Raw genomic sequence first — 26,116 nt, 5'->3', positions numbered from 1 at the left:
CAACCTTTCATGGTGGCTATAAGGCACGTTTACAGCTCCATATATTCAAAACATTAAACTAGTCGTTGTTTTTTTTTTTTAAAAAAAAAAGAGAAAAGCACCAACTCCCATTCACAGAGTACTGGCTTCAATCCTATAAGTCACTCACACGTGAGCCCAGTACACCAACCCTGTCAGAAACAGCTGCCCATTACAAGTAACTGGGCCAGCATTAGAACCGGAACGGCCAATGGTCTGTGCAAAGGAGTCAGCCAAGAGCCCCATTAAGGACTGCTTTTTGGTGAAATTACATGTTAAAAGACGAGCGCCCGAGAAACTGGCTACACTTCCGAACTGTCGCTGCTGCTGTGTCGTGTGGTCGCAGCGGCGCTGCTGCTGGAGGGGCTGCTGGGCGCTTCGCTTTTCCCAGCAGAGGGCTGTTTCCTCTGCTTCAACAACAAATGAGTGACGACCACCGTGCAGATGAGAAAGAGCAGTCCTGTCAAGCCCCCGGTCGCGGGTACAACACTGTTTCCAGAGTTCCCGCTTGTGATTTCCAGAACTGGCCCGTGATGCGGCGCGCCAGCCGGGACCACGTCTTTCTGGATGACGCCAGCTTTGTCGGAACGGTCAAGTGCAATATGCCGAATATTCGTGCCCCTGTTTTTATCTGCTCCAATGTCTTGCACGAAGGTTGGGGTGTCTGGGTTGGCTCTTCTGCTGCGTTTAAAGGCTGTGGTGCTAACTCTTCCTTTAGCAGAGGACAACACGTGGTGGTAGTCAAGACTCCTTTTGCCATTGTGCCTGCGTGCGGTTTCCTTCGATCGGACCGTGTAAATAGTGTGAATGTACCATTCTCGGCCAGCTGCCACCTTAAAAAAGACACCACAAAACAACAACCAAACACATAAACAAAAGTGAACAACCCCCTCATTACTATAAACTGGAAAACACCAAGCATCAGATTCATCCAGACAGATGTCCCAAGTTTGCTGCCAAATATGTCTAATTAAAGTCAACGGCAGAAACAGGCACTGGGAGATAGGATTAATCTTTTCTTAATGCAGACAGCTGAAGTAGGTCAGATAAACTTTGTTCTAGGAGAGCCTATTTCTTTCCAGTGTTAATGCAGAAAGGCTACTGCATTTACCTAACGAAACACTAGTCTTAATTTAGGGAAGAACCACCCCCATTTCAGGAGACCAATAAAAAGACTTCAGGAATTGGAATTAATTTGACTGAAAGCAGATTAAGAAAGAAAAGAGAATATGAGTTCTCTTTTTTTTTTTTATTCATATTCTCTTTTTTTTTTTATTCATACTGTGTACAAACCAATTACCTTTTCTTTTTTCCCAGTTGCAAGAAACTAAAGTCTAATCTCTTAGTTTTCTCCTACGTAAAAAAGCCCCCATGGTAAGCTAAACCAGTGACTTCTACTCCTGGTCACAGGGGTACACCCGTCTGCAACAACAGAGAGGCTGCAGACGGGTAGCTCGGGGTTAGAAAGCAGCGCTCTCATTGTTTCTGTGCCGTTAGGGAAACGGGAAACAAAGTAAATGTGTTTTCGAAACCTGTCGCTGACTAACACAGCGTCCACGATGACCTGCGTGCTCTCTTCTTCACCTCATCTCTTAGCAAGAAAGAATCTCTGCGATACACTTACCAGACGACTTACCTGGAAGAGTGGAGCAGATGACAGGCTGAAACCATCAGAGCCAGGCTGTTTTGCTAGAGGAAAAGCATCTGCATGATCAGCTGCTAATGTAGCGTGAAACTCCAGGTTCCCAAAGGCTCTCGCTTGTGTCTCGGGTTGAGCTTTATCCTAAAGGAAGTAAGTTTAGTATTTCCAGACTCAGATGGAAATCAGGGATCTAATAATGCGTGCTACCATAACTCTTTGTTTACGTACCAGGATCTTGAATCTGTACAAGAGGGAGGGCGAGTCAGCCAGGCAGCCGTATTCCTGATTGTCTGGGCTGTACTTGGGCACATACCCGTCAGCACCAGTGCAAAGGAAGACCTTCTCGATGTTGCAGCTGAAGGAGTCACCCAGATTCTGAACTGGATCCACCATAACTCGGACATAGATTTCAGATCCTAGTAAAGCAGATTAACACATTTTGCATTATACCAGCCAATTTAAAATTATTAAATCAAGTTATTATCAAAGCACTGTTAAAAATTCTCAGGACAGGAGTTATCTAGCTTTAGGTGTATTTCCCTTTGCATGTGAAGAAAGGATGTTCCGTGGCTGTTACTACTAATTTATCGTGGGCTTCAGTCTTATTTTCTGTTACAATTTGTGGTTCTTACAGTGGAGCTCTTTTTTCAGCAAGCTTTTCCCTTCTTTTCACTAGAGGGCAACCCATATTCATCTATAAGGAACTATCCAACCTGATAGCATTATATCAAGCAAAATAAAGCTCTTAACAAGGCATTTGAGTTTCAGACTCATAACTCAAATAAGGGACCGGTTAAAGCCAAAATTATTTCTGGTCCAATACTGCCATTACCAGGAGTTTCCCTGGAACCTGATAATGACTCCAGTGAGTGAGTGAGTACAGTGTGTGAGAGCACCTGCCCTGGGCCAGAACTCAAAAAAAAAAAAAAAAAAAAAGATAAATCCACAATGACCCTGAGCCCCTTGGCTGAAATCAGCTGCAGTTTATTCTGCATCTAGTCTGCAACTGAGAACAGCTGCGTAACCAAGTCAAGGAGCCTCAGGTGTACAAGTATTCAATTCCTGCATTTCTGACTAGAATAACCTAAGCATTGAAAATACTTAGCTCCCTTAAAATGAGGGAAAAAAGTTCTAGCGTGGGCAGGTTCAAAGCAAAACAACCAGCGTGAGGGGAATATGTGATTATACAGTAACTGTGCAAGAGTTTTCAGAACTGCAGTTTCAGATATACACACCTGAATTCTGCAGGTGTGTCTACCTATCTCTAGAATGCTTTTCCTCTCAGAGTCCATAAACAGAACCAAAGCCTGTTTCAATTACACTAAACTTCCATATTTTACTTTTCTGCAGTGCAAATACATAGACCATACAGGGGTTATGAAACTAGTAAAATATTTATATAGCTTTGGTTAAACGTGGTTCTGTTTCAGCTTTCATAATATACTGAACGTACAATTGACTTTTTACCTTTGGTAAAGGCTACATCGGTTGCTTCTCCAAATCCCATTGATCCATCAGATAGCCAAAGCTCCTTTTTGGACAGCAGAAACATTTGAGTATTTAGACTGAACTCTGCTGCCACTGGGTCACTGACCTGTGTGGAAAAGTGAAATTAAACGATCAAAAAAAATGCCTTGGTTGTAGCTTTACAATGATCGTTGCACACCACTGCCACAGTAGTGATGTGCTGATCAAACCTTTCAGCAGTACACAGCATTTATAAGAATCCCTCCTATATGCACACGGACATAAACCTCCCGTTGTGCTTCTCATCCTGACCCATTGAAATACACAATTGTAGTGCTTTATTTCAACGTTGCTGAGTAAAACAGCAAAATATATCCGTTTCCTCAGATGCAGGACAGCAATGCATCTTTGCAGTGACACTTGCAAAAGTCACTGTGAGAATAAGGCTGTGGGCAAGAGGCCAATAAAACCAGATCAGGACCAGGAGGTAGCTCAACACCAACTCATTTCCCCTACTCTGAACACCAATCTGCATATTCAAACCAACAAGCACAGGATGGGAAACCTTGGCTGCCCCTGCTCACCCCTGGCTGCTCTGTGCATGTTCCACTTGCAACCTAGAAGCTGCCTGCGGTTTGCCCAGTGAACTAACCTGGCCAACGGCCCACGCCTGGGGACAACACAGCAGTTGCCCTGCAAGTAGGTTGACTCCCCTGCCTGCAATGGTGGGTTGCTCCAAGTCACCAGCTTTCTGTCTTCCCCAACACAAACGCCTCGTGGCTGCAGGAGCCCAACAGAGCCAAGCGCATTTGGATGGAGGAATCTGGCACCCGGCCACGGGTCTGTGCCTGCCCTGTGACTCTGCCACTCTGGAGGGCTGCAAGACCCACCACACATGTAATGGCAGGAAGACGTAGAGGGGAACGGAAGGCAAACGGCTCTCCAGTACAGAAATAAGGTAAAGAACCAATGTGTCTCACGCCACTATTTAATCTTATTGACCACAACAAACCCAGCATCTAGGGTTACAGTCATAAGGGTGTAATTATACAGACAGAAGTGCAAAATTAACTTAGTATGCAAATGCCATCACAACTCCAGTTATTTCCTTCCTCATCAAATCATATTCCTCTTCCTGTGTAGCATTCATGTCCTATGCTACAAGGTGGCAGCAGGAAGATTATTGCTGAAGCAGTATCTTTAAATTAAATTCAGTGCCAATTGTTGGAGCAAACAGGATGGAGACATTCCGTTAATTTGCATGCACTACAGTTGCCCCCACACTTGCCACACGTGCCATGCAACTGCACAGCGAAGCAAAAGGCTAAAGAGCAGCTCTAATGGTCAAAAGGCTGAGCGGCTCTGACTGACACTGGCAAGGCCTCCGAGGTATCCTGTACTTCAGGGGGGAAAAAAGAAATAAATCAGGCCATTTTTTTATGTGTTGCCTGAAGGCTGCAGTGTTATACTACGAGGTTTTAAAAAGTTTGCTATGTTCACTGGAAGTTAAGTCTCAGATTCAGAGCCCTTCGTTCTCCAAATGCTGTTCAAGTCATTCCTCAAGCTAACAGCAACAGAAAATCTGGTTTTTTTAACAGTTCACAATGGTAAGATACTGCTACTTGGTACGGGAAAATTGTCACAAAGTCACACTAACTCTGAATGAAGGGTTTCCCACTGCTTGAGACAAGATCCTCTTGATAGAATTCTATTACATTGAATCTCAATTTTAAAAATCAACCTCAGGACTACAAGCTGTTTTTGAGAACAACTTTGCTTAGAACTAAAATTCCTTCAGCCCCCGCCTTCCTGAAAAAAAGCATCAAAGTACCTTTGAATAGGCTGAACTATGAGGGAGATAAATGGAAAGATTTAGTTTGATTTTATCTCACCTGAGAAGATGAGATCTAGAGCAATCTACAAGCACTGTAAAACTCCTCCTGAAGCCACCTGAAATACCCATGATTCTCTCTTGACAACTGATACTGGATGGTCTATTCCAGAACCTCTCTTTCAGTGATTACAGTAAGAACACCTGCCTTTCAGCCTGAATTTACTTTTGGCTTGTTTTGCCCACAGAGGCTTCACAGAAAAAATGTGTAAATCCTAAGCAAAATGGCATACCTGTTGGAACCTGATGTCCACATCAAACGCAATTGGGTCCTGTGGGTTGCAGATGACAGGAAGGGCATATTGCTGACCAGGTACAGCAGTGCAAGGGATGAATTTCACAGTGTAAGTCCCTGAGTAATCTCGTACCTGGGAAAAGATTAGAGAAATTAGTGTTTCTCCACAGTCTCTGAATGACTTTTTCAGCTCACTTGACCATGATGCCAAGCTGAATTCCCAGCAGCATCCTAAACACTTTCACAAACTCAGACATTGCTGTTTACGATCATGGTGCTTTACCTTACGCAAGAAGCGTGTGCACCAACACTGTCAGCGCACTTCAGCAGCACAGGCAAGGCACTGACACGTGCTGTTGCTCCTCTACTTCTCTGTGAAACAAGGACTAACACAGAATACCTACTATCAGGCCTTTGAGGGACTGGCCTTGCTGCAGTGGTGGTGGGAATCAAACATGTCAATGTCCAAATACTACATCTCTGAAGAGAAGATGATTTTGGCTGGATTTTTAGTGAATGCAAACGGCTCATTTCCTACAGCTCAGCAAGAGCTGAGTAACTGGGCTGTGTCCCTCTCACAAAAGCAAGACACTTTTAAGCAAGCCCCTTCTGCGCTATTAGAGGCACAGGCTTTGGGGCCGCAGTAGCTCCCACTGACTCCTGAGGTCAGCAGGAGCTAAGCAGCTTTGCCACATGTGGGGAAAAATCCAGCTTCTCAGAGCATCAGCAGCAACTTCTGGATCACAGTTTTCTGGCAATGCCAAAGGAGATAATGTTAAGGCAAATTCTTCAAGAGAGGCCACAGCTCCACCACTGGCCTGCTCAATGAATGGTGCTGGCTAGTGCTTGCGGGAGCATGGGTTCAGGCCTCTGGACTCATGCTGCAGGGACACCAGGGACTTCTGACTGTTCATTAGGTAATGAAAATACATGACTGCATCCAAATGAGTTGATACTTACTAATCTTATAGTGCTGAGGACTGCATGGAAAGTATGTTAAAAACTGACATTCCCTTTGCTTTCCTAAGTTCAAGGCTGAATGCAAACTCACAGCAAAGTCAGAGATAAAACTCCACTGCTGCACAGGCTGGTGGAAGGTCGGCTCGCTTCGTAACAGACTGAGTGTAAACGTGAGGCCAGGGTGGTCAGCAGACATCACCATTGATGCCAGAGATGTTCCTGAAAGAAAAAAAAGGCAAATTATAATTTGCCATAATTAATACTGATGCCTGGCATGTTATAAAACCAGCACACAAAAGCAAAGAAGAAGAATGGAAAGAAATTAACTTGTACTGCAGAAAAGGAAATGCCTCAGTTACTTACTTGCCCTTCTATGTTGAGACAGACCCTTTAGTACGATACCTTTCTCCTCTGCCAGGTAGACAGCACTACAGATACTCTGGCTAGCACAGGTGGACAGGCTGGGTACACACCTGGGTGGGACATGACCAGCTGGCCCCGGAAACGGATCTCTGTTCGGAAGTTCACCACTAGTCGTCCTTCATCATTGATCCGCATACTTGTGGGATAGAGGGAGCCTAAGGAGGAAAAAGCTGATGATTTTACCACCACCATTTTCCGAGTGCATTTTTAAAGGAAGGCTCTTCATATATTTTTGGCACCTGGATATCTGAAACACTTTACCTAAACCCTGATGCTCTTTCACAGATATTAAACCCTGTCACATTGATTGTTTTGAGACAGAAACCCATCAACTGCAGAAGAAATGCAGTCACTTACACCTGCTAACAGTTCAATCCATTAAGGCAGATTTTTTTATTTTCCTCCCTTTTGCTGACATAAGACTAGACTCAGCTGAAGTATGTCCACATATGCTGATATAACAGAGCGCAGGCAGGAGAAAGAAGGGGTCTGGGACTTGTTGTCACACGGACACCAAGGCCGCTCACTCCAGTAAGGTCCCTTTTGCAGGCATTTCCCCTGCACAGGGCTGTGTAAGTGCTTCCGTTGCCCTGTTACTGTGTACCAATTCAGCACTGGAGTATCTCTCTCCGTAAGAACATGTGCTTTAGAGTTGGTCTGTGCACTAATTTATCTCATTTTTTGAATAGATTAAAAGCAGCATGCAATTGAGGGAAAATTCAAAACACCTAGTTTAGTAACATATGGCATTAAAAACACAAACGTAACTGTCCTTTGGGTGGGTGTTTTAGCTGAGGGAGTCAGCATGCTCTTACTGCTTTTGAGATTCTCAAGGCTAAAAAGCATCGAGTTATTGACCACACGTCTCCCAGCATCAGAACGTTGAATAGGATGGAGTTTAGACATGACGGCATCTGAAACAGCTCACCTTGCAGCTCTGATTCAGGAGGGCTGCCTATTCCATCTTTCCACAGGATAGCTGTGTCGTACACAAAGGTGAGTCTCAGCTCAGACTGCAAATCAAAATGTTGCCAGCCACCAACGGCAGCAGGGGAGTGGAAGACATAGGAGACATAGAGAGGCACCCGCAGAGTTACATATGACTGCACCAGATTTAAGACCTGAAAAACAATGAGGTACCAGGTTACTGCATGCATCCTGAAACAAAATCACTTTCACTGCCAACCTTGCACTCTCATGAACTGCACTCTTTAAATCTAAGCAAAAAGACCTGCACGGAAACATATTTCTTCTGTTACTGACATCACTGTTATTTCAGGTGCTGCAAATCACTTCATTTGATAGTGTCCTCAAAACTTTGCCAGTTTATCGTAACAATGTTCATACCTCTCCAAAGTAAGGACCATCTATGATTCTGTTTTACCTTGGAATTTAAAAAAATGAAAGCTTTCAAAAGAAACTCCATAGAAATTGAAGGTGGCCTAAAATAAAATTCCAGACCAGAATGACCAGATTCCTTAGGCATTCAGAAATTAAACACAAATTTAGGAACGAGTCCTGTAAGTAACACCTACCCTTATAATAGATTGAACTCTATGGCTTATGGCACCCTGAAACACTGCAATTTAAAACTACAGTCTGAGTTAAGGTCTCTCTCTACCAAGCAACCAACAAGCAACCACAAGAAGGTAATTAGTAAACAATTCTTCTTTGGCCACTGAGCATAGTTTGAGACGGTAACAGCTGAGCACATCCAGAATGGGAAAGCATCAAGCTGCTGAGCCAAGGCTGATTTAAGGTGGAGTCAGCACAGAGGCTCTACAGCCCCTTGGAATTTCCTCTAATGTAAGTGCAGTTGCTGTAGGTCACTTGTGCATTGGGTTATTTTCCATGTAAACACAATGTGCTGTCAGACACTGCACAGGAGAACCACTGTGCCAGCTCTGTGACCGATGTTGATGTAATTCATATCAAAGACCTGCAACAATGGCCTGTTTTACGCAAGAAAATTACGTTTGTGTTGTTTGTTCCTTATCAACCAAGCTTCTATTTATAAACTCCCACCTACTTGACAGCCCTGCCTAAAGCCCAAACTCTGTAAACCTAAGTTAGAACTTCTAATTAAAAAAGCGTTTTGAGTTTTTTTGTCACAAAGCATTTATGTAGCCTTAGAACACACTTCCAGTGTCAATAACGTACTTTACACACATGTTTTACTTCTATAAGGCAATAAAATTGTATTCTTCTTTGAATATGCTGCTACATAGGCTTTGGGTGATAGCACAAGCTCATACACAGTTTGGAAGAGCTCTTCAAGTCAAAAAACCAGAGTTTCTAAACTCCAGACTAGGAGCAAGAGCAATGCAGTGAACTGTACTCAGTCACTGGGAAGATGTGCACATGTCTGTGCACAGAAATCATACAATCATAGAATGGTTTGGGTTGGAAGGGACCTTAAAGATCATTTAGTTCCACCCCCCCTGCCATGGGCAGGGACATCTCCCACTAGCCCAGGTTGCTCAAAGCCCCGTTCAGCCTGGTCTTGAACCCTTCCAGGAATGGGGCATCCACAACTTCTCCGGGCAACCTGTTCCAGTGTCTCACCACCCTCACAGTAAGAATTTCTTCCTAATATCTAATCTAAATCTCCCCTCTTTCAGTTTAAATCCATTACCCCTCGTCCTATTGCTCCAAATACAGTCCAAAGGAACAAATCTGTACTTCTAAAAACATTTGTGCTAAGGGAACACGTATCAAACTTCCTGCATAGTGACTAAATCCTTTCTCATGCAATACTTAGTAACGCTTTCCGTTGGACTCATGCTTCCAAAGCCTCCTGTTGAGAGAGAAAGTCGCTTCAGTGCCACATACCTGCCCATCTGTGCCAATGGAGCCGCCGCAGTCTGTCAGCAGCTCAGACATATCGTAGTAACTGTTGAACTCCCAAAGGCAAGCCTCAAGGTTGAGGTTCTGGTAGAAACGCAAGGTTTTGGCAGACCGCAGAGCACTGCTGTACTGGTAAGGTGACATTTCTCCAATCACTTTGGGGTTCTTAGTTTCCTCTGTAATAAACCCATATTTGGTCTGGATCTCATTATAGTCCAGTAGGTTGGAGCACTTGTGGTGTCCCACACGAGTGCCGTCCGGGCTAAGCGTTAGCTCAAAGTTGGATAAGGGGCGTGTGGAAATAACTGGCAGCATTCCTAAAACATAAATGTCACATGACCCATTAACAGCCTGAATGGAAAAGAGCAAATGAAGTATTCATTAACTGCTTGTGGGCATATTTTTAGACCTGGAGTCTGGAAACATAGGAGCTAAGGATGCCCAAGGTTTCATACATATATTAACCTTGCAATTGGCAAGTTGTTCATTAAACAAGGATTATTTATGGTCCTGCCACAATGCAGCAAACAACTATGGAGACAAACCTGCAGGACAGGAAAATTCCAAAGCAGTGTGGGTTAATTAAATGGTTACTCTCACCACTTGATGCTTACCATCCATATGGGGCATAGTGACTGTTAGTCGGACCAGATTGGGATGGTCAGGATCACCTGGACCCGTGTAGCGAATTTTAGCTGAGAAAGGTTCTGCTCCTACTGTTCCTGGGATGCGAGGTTGGCAAAGACCTGAGCAAAGGGGGAAGACAGATTGTGAGATGCCTGCTAAACTGTGTCGTATTTGCGTTAAGCAGCTTGGAGATGTATGTCCATAGAGCTAGGTCAGAAAAATGTAGAAATATTGACACCCTAACTAGGGAGTACCTCACAGCTCTGCCCATGCTGCCTGGTCTAACCCCTGCAGTCAAGAGGTCTTTTTCCAGAGAGGCAAGGGTAGCAGTATGGAGACCTGTCAACACCCAGCAACAGCTGAGGAACCCAACACCTTCCTGATAAGGATATGTCCTTCTTCCACAGAAATGGGGAGATGGCAACTTTACATCAGCATTCACCTTGGCAGCCATTGCTTACTGAGGTGAAGGGCAGGGTGGTTCACAACCACACCTGAGCTCTTGCCACAAAAACCAGGCTACCTGAGGGGAGTCAACATCTTGCAGACAACAGCTAACTAAAATACATAAGGGCAGTTTACACCATTCTGCAGGGTCCACCACTTACACTGGAGAAGTATTTCGGGTTCTTTCTTTGTCTGTGTATGACTGAGGCAAAGATAACATCTGATTAAATTACATAACAAACTGGCAGTTTTGGACCGTATCAGTAAATCCACAGAGGAGCTATGGTGCATAATGGCCACTTTAGACCTACAAATCTAACACTTAGGAGCCTCAGAGAACCTTGAAAACTTCACAGATTACTGCCTAACTTCCTAACGATGGAAAGTCTCAAGGGAGCTACTTTTCATCCACGGAGCATGAACACAATGGCCTAAAACCTTGATGGATTTCAGTCTGGATTACACGCCCAACAGACAGCTTCCCTTCCTTCCCCAACTTGTGATCTTAACAAAAAACACTGCCTCCATCCACAAGCCTTCTCTTGTCTTGTTAACAGGCCGCTGCCACTACAACAGGACCATCACTAATACCCTGGTAACACAAAACTTTTTCAGTTCTTCCCACATAGTTCAATCCTACCCAGGCATTTTGCACTGCGACTGGAGGAGATGGAGGTGAAGGACTCCATGTAGCAGAGGAGATGTAGCAGAAAGACTGAACTGCGCAAAACAGAGAGCTGAGGAAGCACAGCATGTCTTGCATAGTCAGCAAGCTAGCGCTTCTCTCACCCAGCAAGTATTTAATTTATAGAGCTAAAATGTTAATGAAACATTTTAGTCTAAAGAGACAGAAGAAGAGTCACCCCCTAGCACCCAACATTTTGGCCCCCTGAATCCTGAAATGCAGTAAAGTCAGGCTCCTGCTTTAATTTGGGCAGAATACAACTTTAAAGAAACTCCCAAGTAACTGTTGTAGTCACTAACTGATTGACCAAAAAGACACACTTTCCTCATCCAAATTTCTAAGAAAAAGTAACAGATTAGGCATGCACATCTAAATATGGATCACAGTTAAGAAACCTGAGGGATGTGGGCTAAACTTAGAATCAGGAGGTCCCCTTAGCTTCTGAGGCATAGCGTAAGTTCTCAGCAGTTATGCATGCAGTGCTGCAATATCTGCATTTCCAGGTGGATTTCATGCCCCCACCCTTTTCCAGCACCTGTATTTTAACTGTCTTTAGTCTGCAGGTCTTTAGACAACATCAAATTAAATACACTTACAATCTGCTCTCAGTGGCAGTAGCTGTGTTGTTTAAACTTAAACCACATAGAAATAGAGATGCATTTGAAATACGCATATTGAGAAAAGCAAACGGCCCAAGACTGTAGAAGTAAAATTCTGCTCTACTCATTAGTCAAATTAGGTGGAAAAAATCATTATCATCTTACACCCACCGATCTTTTGCACATGACCTATGATGGGTGCAAACTCTTGAAATACCAGAGCTGAGGAGATGATTACAAGATGTTTTTGCCTTTTGCTAGCAACAGTCCCATATGCGTATGAAAAAAAATTAACTAACATATGAGCACTAATATCCTAAAATAAAACACCCCGTAGCAGACCACCATCAGCTGCAAACACTACCTCATCTTATCCCAAGAAAGGCTACCTAATTCCCATCATTAACAACTTACCTTCCTCTCTGTTTACTGTATAAATTGGACTTAGCAGCTCCAGACCTGCATCACCGTTGGCATTCACAGCTCGAGCTGCACATTGAAGCCTGGAGCCTGCCTGGAAGTATATAGAATCCAGGGAGATGGATTTGGTGCTGGTAAAAAAAGTGTTGGAGTCCACTTCCCTCATCGGGCTAGTGACACCGTCACTCCCACTTGGAGCACTGACAAGCCAGCGGTACAGGGTCAGAGTATCATTGATGTTTTCCATGGTGCAGATGGATCCGGTTTTGTCGTAGTCTGAATACTTGGGATTGCAAGCCTATGGGTTGGGATTTACACAAAATAAAGGAGGTTATCAATGCTTACCTACACCAGCTCCAGGCAAGCAAACTGTTAAGCATTATTCCAACAGTACCATGCTTATTACTAAAACTGTATCAACAAAATGGTTGGCAGCCGGTCATCAGTGGTGTCCCTCAGGGCTCAGTTTTGGGGCCAGCCTTGTTCAATATCTTCATTGATGATCTAGATAAGGGGATTGAGTGCACCCTCAGTAAGTTTGCGGATGACACCAAGCTAGGTGGGAGTGTTGATCTGCTTGAGGGTCGGCAGGCTCTACAGAGGGACCTGGACAGGTTGGACCAATGGGCCAAGGCCAATGGGATGAGGTTTAATAAGGCCAAGTGCCGGGTTCTGCATTTCGGTCACAACAACCCCAAGCAATGCTACAGGCTTGGGGCAGAGTGGCTGGAAAGCTGCCCGGCAGAAAAGGACCTGGGAGTGTTAGTGGACAGCCGGCTTAACATGAGCCAGCAGTGTGCCCAGGTGGCCAAGAAGGCCAACGGCATCCTGGCTTGTATCAGGAATAGCGTGGCCAGCAGGAGCAGGGAAGTCATCGTGCCTCTGTACTCGGCACTGGTGAGGCCTCACCTCGAGTACTGTGTTCAGTTTTGGGCCCCTCACTACAGGAAAGACATTGAAGTGCTGGAGTGTGTCCAGAGGAGAGCCACCAAGCTGGTGAGGGGTCTGGAGAACAAGTCCTGTGAGGAGAGGCTGAGGGAACTGGGCATGTTTAGTTTGGAGAAGGGGAGGCTGAGGGGAGACCTCATTGCCCTCTACAACTACCTGAAAGGAAACTGTAGAGAGGCGGGGGTTGGCCTCTTCTCCCAAGGGAATAATGGCAGGACCAGAGGAAATGGTATGAAGCTGCGGCAAGGGAGGTTTAGATTAGATATTAGGAAGAATTACTTTACTGAAAGAGTGGTCAAGCACTGGAACAGCCTGCCAGGGAGGTGGTGGAGTCACCATCCCTGGAGGTATTTAAGAAACGTGTAGACGTGGCTCTTCAGGGCATGCTCTAGTGCCTGGGATTGTTGGTTTGTGGTGGGGTGTTGTGTGTGAGGTTGTGGGTGTGGGGTTTAGTTGGTGGGTGCTTTTTTTTTTTTTTTTTTTGGGGGGGGGTTGTTGTTTGTTTGGTTTTGTGTGTTGTGTTTTTTTGTTTGTTTGTGTGTTTGTGTGGTTTTTTTTTGGTGGTTTTTTAATGTGGTTGGACTTGATGATCTCAAAGGTCCCTTCCAACCACTAAGATTCTGTGATTCTGTGATTCTGTGAAAATAAGATTGTCGTGCAGACACACTATCTTAATTGAGGGGATATGAATGAATGCCATGGGGCTTTTTTGATTGAAAACAAGAACAAACAAACAAAAAATCAAACCCCAGATAGTAGTGAGTTGCTGTTACGATTCATGTGCCACCTCTGACCATGCAAACCTGGAAAATGGTAGTGATAGCTACAAGAACTGAATTCTTGTTTGACAACATCAAGGTCAGTTCTCCCAAATTCAGAAAAATTGCTTGAAAAATCCCAGTGTGAAACCACTCTAATAAATAAGAAACTGTTAGAAACATACAATGAATGGTCTGAATTCATACATCCCTGGCAAAGAGCTGCCAAGTTATAACTGCACCCTCCCCAGCAGTCTGTTGCTGCTCCCAAAACAGAATCAAGCAGGAGTTAAGATGCATGTGTGCTTTTTGCTAGTTCAGCTTTTTTTTTTTTTTTTCCCCTCAAGATCATCCTTGATCAACAGTTTAAAACACCTGACTTGACACAGAAGCAGCAGGCACAAAAGCACATGTTCCTCTGCCAGCTCTGTCTGGGAGAACAGTCTCCTGCAGATGGGACAGATGGCTGATACCAGAGGCTGTTTAGTCAACTTTGGTAAAATCTGCTGCTCAGCTGCTTGTGGCACAGCTCTGGTCATAAAGCCTGGGATGCAAACCGTTTCTGGAAAGCTCTCTATGGCCCAGCCACAGATGTATTTTGGGCAGCACTTATCTCCTCGTCACCTTCCTGCCTGCTGAGCTTTGGGTTTAGAAATCTCTATTTTTCTGGCCCTAATTCCTTATGTCCCAGTCATCCCCTGGAACTGGTTATTAGTTTGACAGCACAGCCCAGTACCGAAGACCTATTAAGGTCAGTAAGAAACACTCAATGCAGAAAGAGCTATCGCAATTTAGGGGTATTAGCGACCCTTTTCTCAGAAGCTCTCTTTCTCTGAGTTAAGTCAGCAGAAAGACATATGCAAGTGCTCCGACACAGTAACGGCCTGCTGCTTTTAGTTGTCCTTCCCCAGAATTGAATACTTTTTCAATTTTCTTACATGGTCCAGAGCATGGAATGAGTAAGTTGGACAAAAGCATGCAGAAACAAGCCTTACCGTTACACAGACAACAGGATAGCCAGTTGGAGGGTGTGGATTCTCTTTGCTTTTAGTGGTATCATCGTACATCAGAAGTGAGACAACCTGGGGCACAGCTGGAAACGTCACATCTGCAACACTGTCCATTTCTTCAATGTACACAATGGCTTTGCTCATCTGTGTTGGGAGAGAGAAAAGGTTATATACACTGCTGAAAACAAGGAACGGAGGGAGAAGGAGCAGTAGTGCCTGCAACTTAACTTCTGCCACCAAGCTCATTCTGGTTTTACCCAGGATTCTTTGATAAAATGTTGACTTGTATTAAAGAAGATGCACTCCTCAGTGGTTTTTTGAGTTTTTCCACTTAAAACCCGTTTTAGCAACTAGCTAAAAACTAAAGAAGAATTAATTCCCGAAACACTAGGAAAAGGGAAATAAAAATATTTCAATTTTTCTTTAAAAAAACCCAAAACAGTTAGCCTTGGCAAACAGTCAGCCTTGGCAAACAGTCAAGCACACACCCAGTTGCTTACTCACTCCCCATCTTCAGCATGGCAAGAGAAGTAAATAGGATGAGAAAGCTAAAGACAGGGAGATTGCTTATCAGTTACTCTAATGGGCAAACCACACTCAAGTTGGGGAAAATGAATTTAATTTATTGCCAATTAAAGTAGTAAGGAACAAAGACAAACATTAAAACACCACCGTTCCTCCTCATTTTCCCATGTTCAACTTCACACCTGACACATCTACCCCCTCAAAACCTTGCCACAAACACCACACAAAAACAAGTCCCCAAACTCTCCTAAACTAATTCCAGAGACCATGTAGTGGCTTCAGCATACACATCAATTTGATTTCACTTGACAGCCAGTTTAGGTTTTTACCAACTGAAGTATAAAGACTGTTAACTTTAGAGCCTCTGCTTTTAAAATAGTGGCCTACAGTTTTGTCAAGGTATAATATACATGATGTAATGGATCCCAGGGCCACAGTTTCTCTCTATGTAGTAATTTACTGAATATAGTATGGAAGTAAGTTGTTAGTGTTTGAGTCAAATTAGATCTTAAATATAAGCCCAAAATGGCAGGTGTTGCTCTTCAGAACTGTAGTAGCTCTAACACTTGCTGTGCTCTCCTCTGCTTCACCAAAATAAAGGAAGAAATGGGAGAAAAATCTATGCCCATCTGTCCTCATTCGTGCCTTCCTCCCTGCCCACAGACCTCCTACCATGGGGACAGGTGAGAAGGCTTCACAGAGCTGTGTTTGGGCACACGAGTGCTGCAGAGCACTGATCAGAGCACCACAGCGTGGCTGCAGCTGCTGGCGCCACATGTTTAGAGAGGGACCAACGCAGTCTCTCTGTTGTACTGGCTCTCTAGCAGCCAGAGACACTATTAATACAAAAAACCCCTGCCAATCACAGCTTCTTGCTTTATGGTTTTTTTATATTTTTAAATCTTTTGATGTAATGTGAAAAGTCAGAAGAGGTTTCTACGAGCCAGTTAGTGCGCTATACTTTCCTAAGATGTATACCAATAACTTGGAAAGAATGAGAAAGCTCTCCACTGCCAAACTCTCTGTGAAGCACAGAGTGGGTCACACATGAAGTTTGTAATTCAATGCTTCTAGACTCTGTTCAAAGTGTGTGGATTTACAGCTAATTTAAACCACTATTTAGACAGCTATGCACGAAAGTAACCACAGCAGCATACTATGCAGCAAAGTAACCAACAGCCAGAGTACCTGGCTGTTACATGCTGTGAGTACGTTTTTTTAGATGGTTTTATACAAATAAAAAAATCATTACAAGTTGCAACTTCTGTTGTCGACAGTGGTTACCTGTGTCTCTGCTACCATGTTCTCATCAGCTTTCAGGTGGACAGTAAAGGCTTCTCTCATTTCTCTTACACCGTCATACAGAATCTCTACTTCAACAAAATGCTCGGTTTCTCCTTCTCTGAATTCAATATCTGATTAAAAGAAAAAAACGCAACAAATTAATGCAAAATCAAGAGCCCAACAGTTGTTTTGTCAATTGTGTTCAAGTAATGTATTCTGTTAGAATAACATGTTTTTGCTCTAAGTAAAACGTACTAGTAGACTGAGCTGTTACCATCTGTTCTTCAGCACAACCACCCAAGTAAAACTAACCTACCTTTGCTGAACAGAAAAAATAAATACAAGTCGGTATTGATAACTTGTTGGAAGACTTAAAATGCTATAAAAACATAATTACCCTGACACGATGTTGTACCAAGCCAACTAGCCTTCGTCCAACCAACTTCTGGACACAGTTCAAAATTAGCATGGGCCAGGGAGGCAGTTTTCATGCAGAGATCTTGCTTCAGTGGCAAAGAAAGTTGAACAGAGTGGGTCTGGACGCCAAGGAATGGTCCCAGGTACATTATTATACCAGTACGGATACTGCCTCAGGCTCCATTTGCAGTGCGTATTTAATATAGCACGATCCAAAAAACTGCACTTTGAACTGAAAAGTCAACATACTCGGCATTAAGTCTTTAGGAGACATATTCATCTACATGAAATCACAAGCCAAGAACGGTCTATTAGAAACAGGTCTCTGTGGTCCTTCCTCCAGAAACCAGGTGGAGATTGTTATTTCTTGCTAGAAGTCAGGATGAAGTGGTACCCATTCATGCTATTAGTCAATAGCATGAATACTCAAGAAATGGCAGGCCTTTTGCATTCATTTTACTCTAATTGTATTCAAGGTCATACCTCCCTAGGAGCCACTATAGAAGAGCTACTCCTCTGGGGAGTTTGCATAACCACCGGGCTATGCAGCCTCGCTGTTCCTGTGAGGGTGACACCATCAAAACCATGTCACTGTGAGGAAAACAAAATCCAAATGCAGTGGGTCACAGAAAGAGAATATGGGTCTGTAACCTTCAGGCTTGGACTCTTTCCTGGGAGATAGAGACCTGGGTGCCAGCTCCCAGGACTGGGCTTTTCTGTGAAAAACATCCCACCACTGGAAATCCCTTACTGTAAGTGCTTAGGGCAGATCTCTCTTCTATGCTGCAGGATGATGAAAGCAGTATAAATCTAGATAATTGCCTTAAAATAGCAGAACCACGAATTTGAGCATATTCCTGTATCACCTTAAGCTGTCTATCATAATAATATCCTAACCCTCTGCCACCTCAGGCGACCTGAAGGAAAGCTCAACAACCAAATTCTGCTCAAACATGTCTCGGGCAGGTAACAACCCGAGCTAGGCTGAACTTTCATTCTTATGAAGAAATCCTGAGTTTGCATCCCAGGTTAGGAAATTCAAAGTAACCCAGAGCAAACAGGATCTCACCTCCAATCCAATGCTAATACAGTCCCTTACAGGTTCCACAACTAACTTGGAGAAAAACAAAACCAGACAACACTCAAATCGCAAATATCCTGTTATAAAACATACAAGGTGAAGCAGGAACTCCTAAAGTGCAATACTTACCATTTGGTTATCAAAACAAGAATTCAGCTCCCTGTCCAGCATTCCATTTGCAGGAAGGCACTTTCCAAACTAATGTTTCCCATCCCCACTCCCAATGAAGCCCTTACCTTCTGACATTGGATTGTAGTCTTCCCCTGAGGTGGCTGAGCCGTCCTTAGTGTGCACTCTAACAACAGACACTTTGGAGCTATCACCGAGGCGCAGAACGTGGATTCTTGCTAGCGCAATTCCTCCAGGTTCCTGAGGCTCCTGAATGCTGTGTTTTACTTCAGAGAATTTAATCACTGGTTCTAGACAAGAAAAAAAATCAAACAAATCAACAACAAAACCCTGAACATTAAAAATAAAAAAAAAAAAAATTTACTCATGTCAACTAGGCCAAGTGCAAATACCTTATCTGAGAGTGGGTAGTCCTAAGGAAATGAGAAGGTCATAACGTATATGGTTTATTGATTGCTGTCTGGAATGATCAAAGTGAAATATTTTGGAAACTCGAATTCAGACAGAAGTTTGTAGCTATTATTGAAGGGAGAATACATGGTCCCCTGGTTTTTGCTTTCGTGGAGTCTATAGTGAAATACTTTGACATAAAATACATTTAGCTGTTGAAGAAAGCAGTTACTTTTATAAGTTATTTATTCTAATGCTTTGTCAAAGGTATGGAATAAATCTGATTTTCTTAAATGACTCTCTTTGACTTGTAAACCATTACTTCAACTTCACAGCATTATCAACTATGGTTTGGGTTTTTTTGGTGTGAGTTTGACCCAAGGCAACCATGATTCTTTCAACTTAGTTAAATTTATGATACTTTTATGAAAGCAACACATACAGAGCAATAAAGAGAATGGAAATAAACATGAGAATTTCTCTTCCCATTATCCCACAAAAGGCAGAGCCAGTGATGCATTCAGAAGAGATTAAAAGGGTGCAAATTCAAAACATAAAAATAAAATACTTGATAGTTTTTTGAAAAACTTGATACTGGGTACTTTGAAAACTGTTGAAACAAACACTGAATGGAATTAGTCCCATTTTCCCATTTGCAGCTACATATACAATCAACAATTGACATAAAACTCACTGTCTTCTTCATCCTTAATCTTGATCACAGTCTCTTTCTGTTCCCCAATGGAAGCACCAAATGTGGAATCACTTTCTGGTGTTCCAAGAACCAATCTGAACTCCTCTTCCTCCTCATAAATTACATCATCTTCCAGAGCTACCACACAGGGCTTTTCAGTTTCTCCTGCAGAAAGGTATGAAGCAAGGGCAAGACATTATCTTCACAGGAGTGCAAGAGACCAGGGTAAAAACAAAACAAAAACCCCACACTTTTCCAGGCTTGCCATAGAAAAGACAGCCTCAAAAACACAGAAGCAGAGACTAGCACTGACTAGCACACTGCATTTTTCTGTTGTGTTTGAGTCAATCTCTGCTAAGGAAACATCCTGTGATTCTGCTACAATGGGAACCAAGCAACATCCCTTGCAGCATTCACCAGGGTGCTGCACGGCAAGGAAACTGCTGCTCCGACTCTCCTCTGCTGAAGGCACTGCATCAGTATTACTCCTGCTTATTCTCATGAACAAGTGCTACGCTCAAAAGTGTGGCAGAGAACACTCAATATTACCAATTTCTTTATTGTCCAACTTCAGCCATAAAAACATTTGAATGTGCTGCTGTTAAATATTTGTTAAATAGTTCTATGCTGCTTTCTTCATCCACAGAAGCTCAACTGGCATAACAACTCCCAGAATGTCCTGGAGGTCTAGCTATTATTTACCATCAGGTTACTTAGCAGACAAAAGTAATACATTATTTTCTAATTCCAATGGGAAAAGCTTACCTGGGAGAAACACCACTACAGAATCATCTGTATTTGGCCTCTCCTTGTAGTCCATCATAACTTGGGCAGAACCCTGGCGAGTATAGCAACGCACTGTGGACTTATGGTTAATGTCACCACTTCGATAAATGAGGGCCACCAGCTGTTCATCTTTTTCATTCGCCACATACATTGGTTCTTTGAACTGGACTTTGGGTACTGACAACAGAACATGTTACACAAGTTGAAAAGGACCCTCACGCACACATGGACAGAAAATATTAACCACATTCCTCAATTGAAAAAAAAAAAAAAAAAAGTAATTTTCTTTAATTCAGCATTTTATTTGCTAACATTTTACAATAAACTGGAGAAAGCTCACGTGCTTTTTAAACACAGATTTTCAATCTAGATGAATTCAAATACTTTCCTGGTCTACAGCAACTAATTGCCAACTTAATACTAATCCTGTCACCAGTCTTCTCACAGTAGATAAGACTTGGTGATTTAAAAAACAACAACAGCATTTGAGCCACTTCAGAGCTGTGGGATTATTTTCTATAAGGCAGTCTCTTTTACCTTTGATGCAGAGAGGAAATAGGCACAAGACCACAAGGGCAAAAGGGGGTGATGACCACAATTCCACCTCCACTGAAGTCAGTACCATACTTTACACTGAATTCCTCAAGTGAATATTTCAGAGTGAAACTGTAACTGCTCTTCAGACTTTTGTTTGAGAATGAGCTTTCTAGAACAACATAGCTTCTTTAAGTCTTTGAAGTGCAGTGAATTTGCAGAAACCTGAGACTGCTGAGAGTCAGCTCGGTTTATTTAGCAAGTGCTGGAGAACCTGTAAATGGTGCTGTGTTGAGTGTTGTTTACTTTTAAAGTTTTACACCTACCTTTTTATTTTCCCCCTTACTGCTCCTCTAGAAGAGATAATACAGTTGCAGCTTCATGCAATGGCAATCTGCATAATTATTTGAAAAACTTAGATCCCTACAATTTCTGTTGTTCAAGTAACTACTAGGGGAAAAAAAACATTAAATCCCTGTGGCTTCTCTACCTTCGAAATGAATATTCATTCAAATAGCCTTAATACACCAGGCATAAACAAATATACTTTTAGCTCATGGCACAATTCCACTATTACGTTAACTTGTCCAAAATAGGATCTTCAAGCACATAATGAGAAGCCAGAGTAAAGAACCTACATTGTAGCCCTATGTTCCAACTTCAGGTGTAGCACACAACCGTTAATCTTTATAATGTAGTTGAGGTAAGTGATATATCACAGCTCTTATACACATAGTAATTTATGCTACTGCCAAAAGACCCCTTCCACTTTCTAAGTACGCTTAAAACACTAAAAGGAAAAACCCTTGGAAAAACTCTCCCCTGCTCCCTTTATACTTACAGTCAGTGATGGTGTCATTGATAAAGACAGTAGTTTTGCCAGGCTCTCCAAGCCTTGCATTTGTGGGCATGCAGAGAACTAGTTCAAACTTCTCCGGACCTTCCAGAATAGGCTGGCCCAAATCGTCAAGGATGATCACACGGAACACTTGCATGTTGACTCCCGGTGTAAAATCCAGGCTACGGCTGATGCCCACATAATCAACTCCAGCTGTTTGGGAAGAAACAAGACTTGTATGGTTAATTACTACTGTATGTTAACATTCACTTCTACACTTGTGAAGTATGGTTGCAGCTGTTTCCATTGCTGTCCTGGAGAAAATTTAATTTACATTTTTGTCACGTGTAAATAAATTTGGGAACAATGAACATACAGTGCAACTCACACACAAATACGTATCTGGATCACCATGTACCCTTTATGCCAGCAGCATAACTAAAACTTGTTTAAAGATCCCTTAAACTGCAGAGTAACAGGCTACAGCCTCAACAACAAACAACAGACTTGATGTCCACAGCAATTTAACCCTTTTGCTCCACTCTGGACTACATAAGTGAGGTTTTACTTAGCTATTTACCTTTAAAGGAACAGATGTCTGTCCCAGAATAATTCCAGCTGTATTCTAAGAAAAAGTGTCTCGCACTAGGTTAGATCATGGAGTTTGAAATCATGCTGTTACCACTGCCTCATCCCTAAAAGAAGCGGGCAGACTGAATGCAGGCGTAAACACCTAAAATGACTTATTTTGTGTGTGTATGAGACTATTAAATCTAAACTGGAAGATGTATAATGGCTTCACTTCTTCCTTCTGCTTGTGTCCCCTTGTTTCACTGAGATTCTGACTATTCCCATAATTTTGCATTCTTTTTACCAGTTCCTCCCTATCCCCTTTAAAATGTTCTACTTGTTGCTTGTAATGACAGCAATTCTTTTCCTTCTTTGTCACAGTATGTTGAAGTTTACATACTGAAAAGCAACTGTGCCTTTTCCTTTTACACATCATTATGGAGCCTCCGGATTCAAGGAAGGCTTCTCTGCATAAAAGCTGACCTCCCTGTTGGCTGTTTGCATCATGAAGAGCTACAATTCTTGCACAGATTTTGTTCTTTCCTTAATCAAATATTGTGTGCACAGGCATTTCATATATAACCATACTAATATTTTTTGTGTGCAAAACTCTATAAATACTTGAAACTAGGAAAAGATTTAGGGAAAACTATTTTTTTCCAAATCTCATAACTAAGTTTTAACATAAATTATTTTTAAAAAATCCTATACATACAAAATTAGAAATGCAACTTTATTTTGCTACTTTATACACAACGCAGAAAATCCTGTAGGACCCAATCATGTTTCTTACCCAAATAGCGAGTCTTCACATATTCATCACATACATTGTCTATTTTACCAACCACTTTTCTGTTCTTCAGTAACTGCTGTCAAATTCTATTTCCTTCAATCATGCTGCAGCATTAATAGTTGCTGTAATTCTTTGTTATTTTGGTAGCAAAACTGATTATGTATCACATACATATTAAAAAACACAATTTTGCTTTCAGCTCGATTAACATGAAAATTTCTGAAGCCTTATCAGTCTCTTGCCAGTGTGTCATCAGCTTGTTGGGCTGAACAGAGAAATTCTCATTAATGCAACCAATTTCCTTGACTCCCAGCAGCTATAATTGCTCCATACAATTAATTTAGCAGCTAGCAAGTCAAGCAACGTATTTAAACAGCACCACAAAATTTTGGCAGCCTAAGTATTCTCAAAGTCTGATAGGGAAAATGACTTTTCATTGGGACTGAGAAATAAAAATAGGGTTTTACAGTGATAGTCATCAGATTTTGTGTATTTTGGGTCAGTGTTGGACAGAGAAAATCGTTGAAGGTCACACTATTGGTACCTCTCCACAATAACTGAGAAATGCTAAAATCCCAGGTACATCAGTTCTCATAGATAAATAAAGCCTCCTTGGCTAATGTACTGAAAGCATCCTTTTAGGGAAACTGCAGATCTATGCTATAAATTCAGTTTTATTCCAGGGAAACACAACGCTATAAAGACAACACTCTTTCTTTCACTCCAACTGTTTTGCCCAATGTCTGCCATCAGTTAAGGTGTGAGTAAATTAACAATCATTTTATTCATATCCATTCTGCAGCCTCCATCAGAAAGTTTGTGAGCTTAGCTGAGCTGTCCTTGTCACATACAACTGGGACGCAAATATCATGTTTTGTGCATGAGAAATCCATGTTTGATGTCTTTTAATTAACTTTTCTACTCCATATATATACTGAAGATAAATAAGAGTGAATGCCAGATATTTCATTTTTATGCTCATATATTCTAAAACAGCCTGAGCAACATTTTTATGAGTAACTCACCCTCTGCTGACGCTGGTTCTGTTTTTCTGGAACGCACCGTGACAGAAGCTGCTTTGGACAGATCTGTTCCAGTCCTCCAGACACAAATCTCCACGTAACCAGCGCTTTCCTCCACTCGATATTCAGTGTTACCAAAGTACAAAGCAGGTTCTAAATACAGAGAGAAACACATATATTTTTGAAAGTCTCTTTTGATCTGCTCTTGCACACATGTATATTTAGTGCTTAACTCTCCAGTCTGACTTTTAGTGCTCAAACTCTGCAGTTTGACTTTTATTATGTTAACAGCTGCAAAAAACCCCAAAACAACAACAAAAAAATTACTAATTTCCCCTGCAATTCCCAGTAACATCTACTGTCCACTTACATAAATATTATGCACCTACCTACCACTTAACATGAGGGTGTTTTAATCCTCTAAAAAACCAAACTAAACACTCCTAGAAGTAAGCAAATAAAGTGTTATATCTATATATTTTTGATCTTACCTGCAGTGGACAAAGATCTTCCACAATTAGCTTACTGGCTATTTACCTTATCATCTAAAGTAAAACAGCCATTTCAAAAATTGTGAGTATGTAGCATAACACAGAGGTAAGACATGGGATAGTTCTTCCATTGTATCTTTGTTAAGCAAACCAAGGCAGAATGTTTTTTTTTAAACTTACTATTAAAGCAAATATAAACCTAAATATACCTTCCCCCCTCCCTAAAAGATAAAAGCAGTTTGCAGGATTTCAAGAGTCTAGACTTGTTTTTGTTGGTTTTTTTATTTTTTCTTAAATTGTTGTCAAAGCATACATTTGACAGGGATGTGGCAGATTAAAGGGTTACAAGCTGTTTTTTTCTTTAGCGTGGTAAACTGACTTTAGTTATTCATAGGGAACACAAAAAGTAGCACAATCTAGGTCATGGTAAAGGTCAATATTAAATTGGGTTTTAGCAGACCCTGTTGTTTAGCATAAGAGATCAAACATCACAAGACTGTCTCAAACCAGTGCCAATTTAGCCGCCTTTCTGAATACCCATCAAGAAGAATGAAGAAGCACACACTGGAGACACATTATACCTGCTGCTTTTACTAAGTAATGGATGGAGACTGCTAAATTCAATACATGGCCTCCTTTACTTTTGTCACCTAAACAATAGTAAGCTTTATCTTGCTATCAGTATTAATGGAGCCTGACACATTTTTCCTGTGTTGCATATTACTACCAATCTACATTAACACAACATAGAGAATCTCTCCAATACCACAGCGATGTTATTTTAGCACAATAGCCAGAACCTTCTTTGGTGGACCCGCCACAGTTGCACAAAAGCCTGGCAGTCATCTAATACACTGCATTTCTATTGTACCTCCTGGGGAAGTTCAAAGAACTCTGAAAAGCCTTAGATGTCATGATTGTTGTCTCCTACAACTTGGGAAATGGAAGTTTAGAGTAAAACACCACAGTCCACAAAGAGTTTATAATTTTTGGCTACCTGGTGTTTTTCAGAGCTCAGTTTATTAGTGAGCTTAAAGCCAGTTTTACAGAAGGGACAAACAGTTTCCAAGCAGAGCACAGAAAAATACAGGTTTTTCTATATAATGTGAAGCAACTCAATAATAATAGTGCCTCATCCTAGTAATAATTTTTCACATTCTGGATCTCACCTTCCTAAACCTAAATAAATGTTCTTTTGCAAATGGGGGAGAATATCTAGCGAAGTTGTTTTCTCAACAAGGACAGCCAACACTACTCAGCTAATTGAGAATTTTATATTTGCTTAGAGGCACTATCTGCTTCCTCCATGTATATATAAAAACATCAGAACACCATCCGGCCCATACTCATATAAACATTGCCACTCCAGCTTGCAGGCACCTTTGGATACTTCCTGTAATTTTCTTGAGCCACTGAACTGTGAACTTTTGCGTTACTTCACCATCAGGGCAAACCCTGATAATCACACAGACTTTCTGCAGAAGCAGCTGAGGGCTTCAGCACACTCTATTAAGGAGTCACAAGTGTTACAAGCAGGACTGCGTTAATATTTATTTTAAGCTTTTTGATAGATTACCTTTAAACA

At 42.0% G+C, this 26,116-nt stretch overlaps 1 protein-coding gene across 1 annotated transcript in view; it reads right to left on the bottom strand.

Moving 5' to 3' along the window:
* Window positions 1-320: 320 nt before the first annotated feature.
* Window positions 321-26,116, bottom strand: part of FREM3 (FRAS1 related extracellular matrix 3) — a 65,953-nt gene continuing 40,157 nt past the window's right edge. The window contains exons 7-24 of the mRNA XM_074154977.1: window positions 24,044-24,193; window positions 21,659-21,868; window positions 20,263-20,460; window positions 19,498-19,662; window positions 18,521-18,703; window positions 16,787-16,917; window positions 14,963-15,121; window positions 12,256-12,559; window positions 10,098-10,229; window positions 9,469-9,800; window positions 7,565-7,757; window positions 6,687-6,791; window positions 6,305-6,432; window positions 5,252-5,386; window positions 3,128-3,254; window positions 1,889-2,076; window positions 1,655-1,801; window positions 321-851 (exon numbers count right to left, since the gene is read on the bottom strand). Coding sequence (XP_074011078.1) covers window positions 321-851; window positions 1,655-1,801; window positions 1,889-2,076; window positions 3,128-3,254; window positions 5,252-5,386; window positions 6,305-6,432; window positions 6,687-6,791; window positions 7,565-7,757; window positions 9,469-9,800; window positions 10,098-10,229; window positions 12,256-12,559; window positions 14,963-15,121; window positions 16,787-16,917; window positions 18,521-18,703; window positions 19,498-19,662; window positions 20,263-20,460; window positions 21,659-21,868; window positions 24,044-24,193 — 3,518 coding nt within the window. The remainder of the gene's footprint in view (window positions 852-1,654; window positions 1,802-1,888; window positions 2,077-3,127; window positions 3,255-5,251; window positions 5,387-6,304; window positions 6,433-6,686; window positions 6,792-7,564; window positions 7,758-9,468; window positions 9,801-10,097; window positions 10,230-12,255; window positions 12,560-14,962; window positions 15,122-16,786; window positions 16,918-18,520; window positions 18,704-19,497; window positions 19,663-20,262; window positions 20,461-21,658; window positions 21,869-24,043; window positions 24,194-26,116) is intronic.

The sequence above is a fragment of the Numenius arquata genome, chromosome 10 (genome assembly GCF_964106895.1).
Source record: "Numenius arquata chromosome 10, bNumArq3.hap1.1, whole genome shotgun sequence".
Lineage (NCBI taxonomy): Eukaryota > Metazoa > Chordata > Aves > Charadriiformes > Scolopacidae > Numenius > Numenius arquata.
The sequence above is the reverse complement of the archived record's forward strand: the minus strand, read 5'-3'. Positions and strand labels throughout refer to the sequence as shown.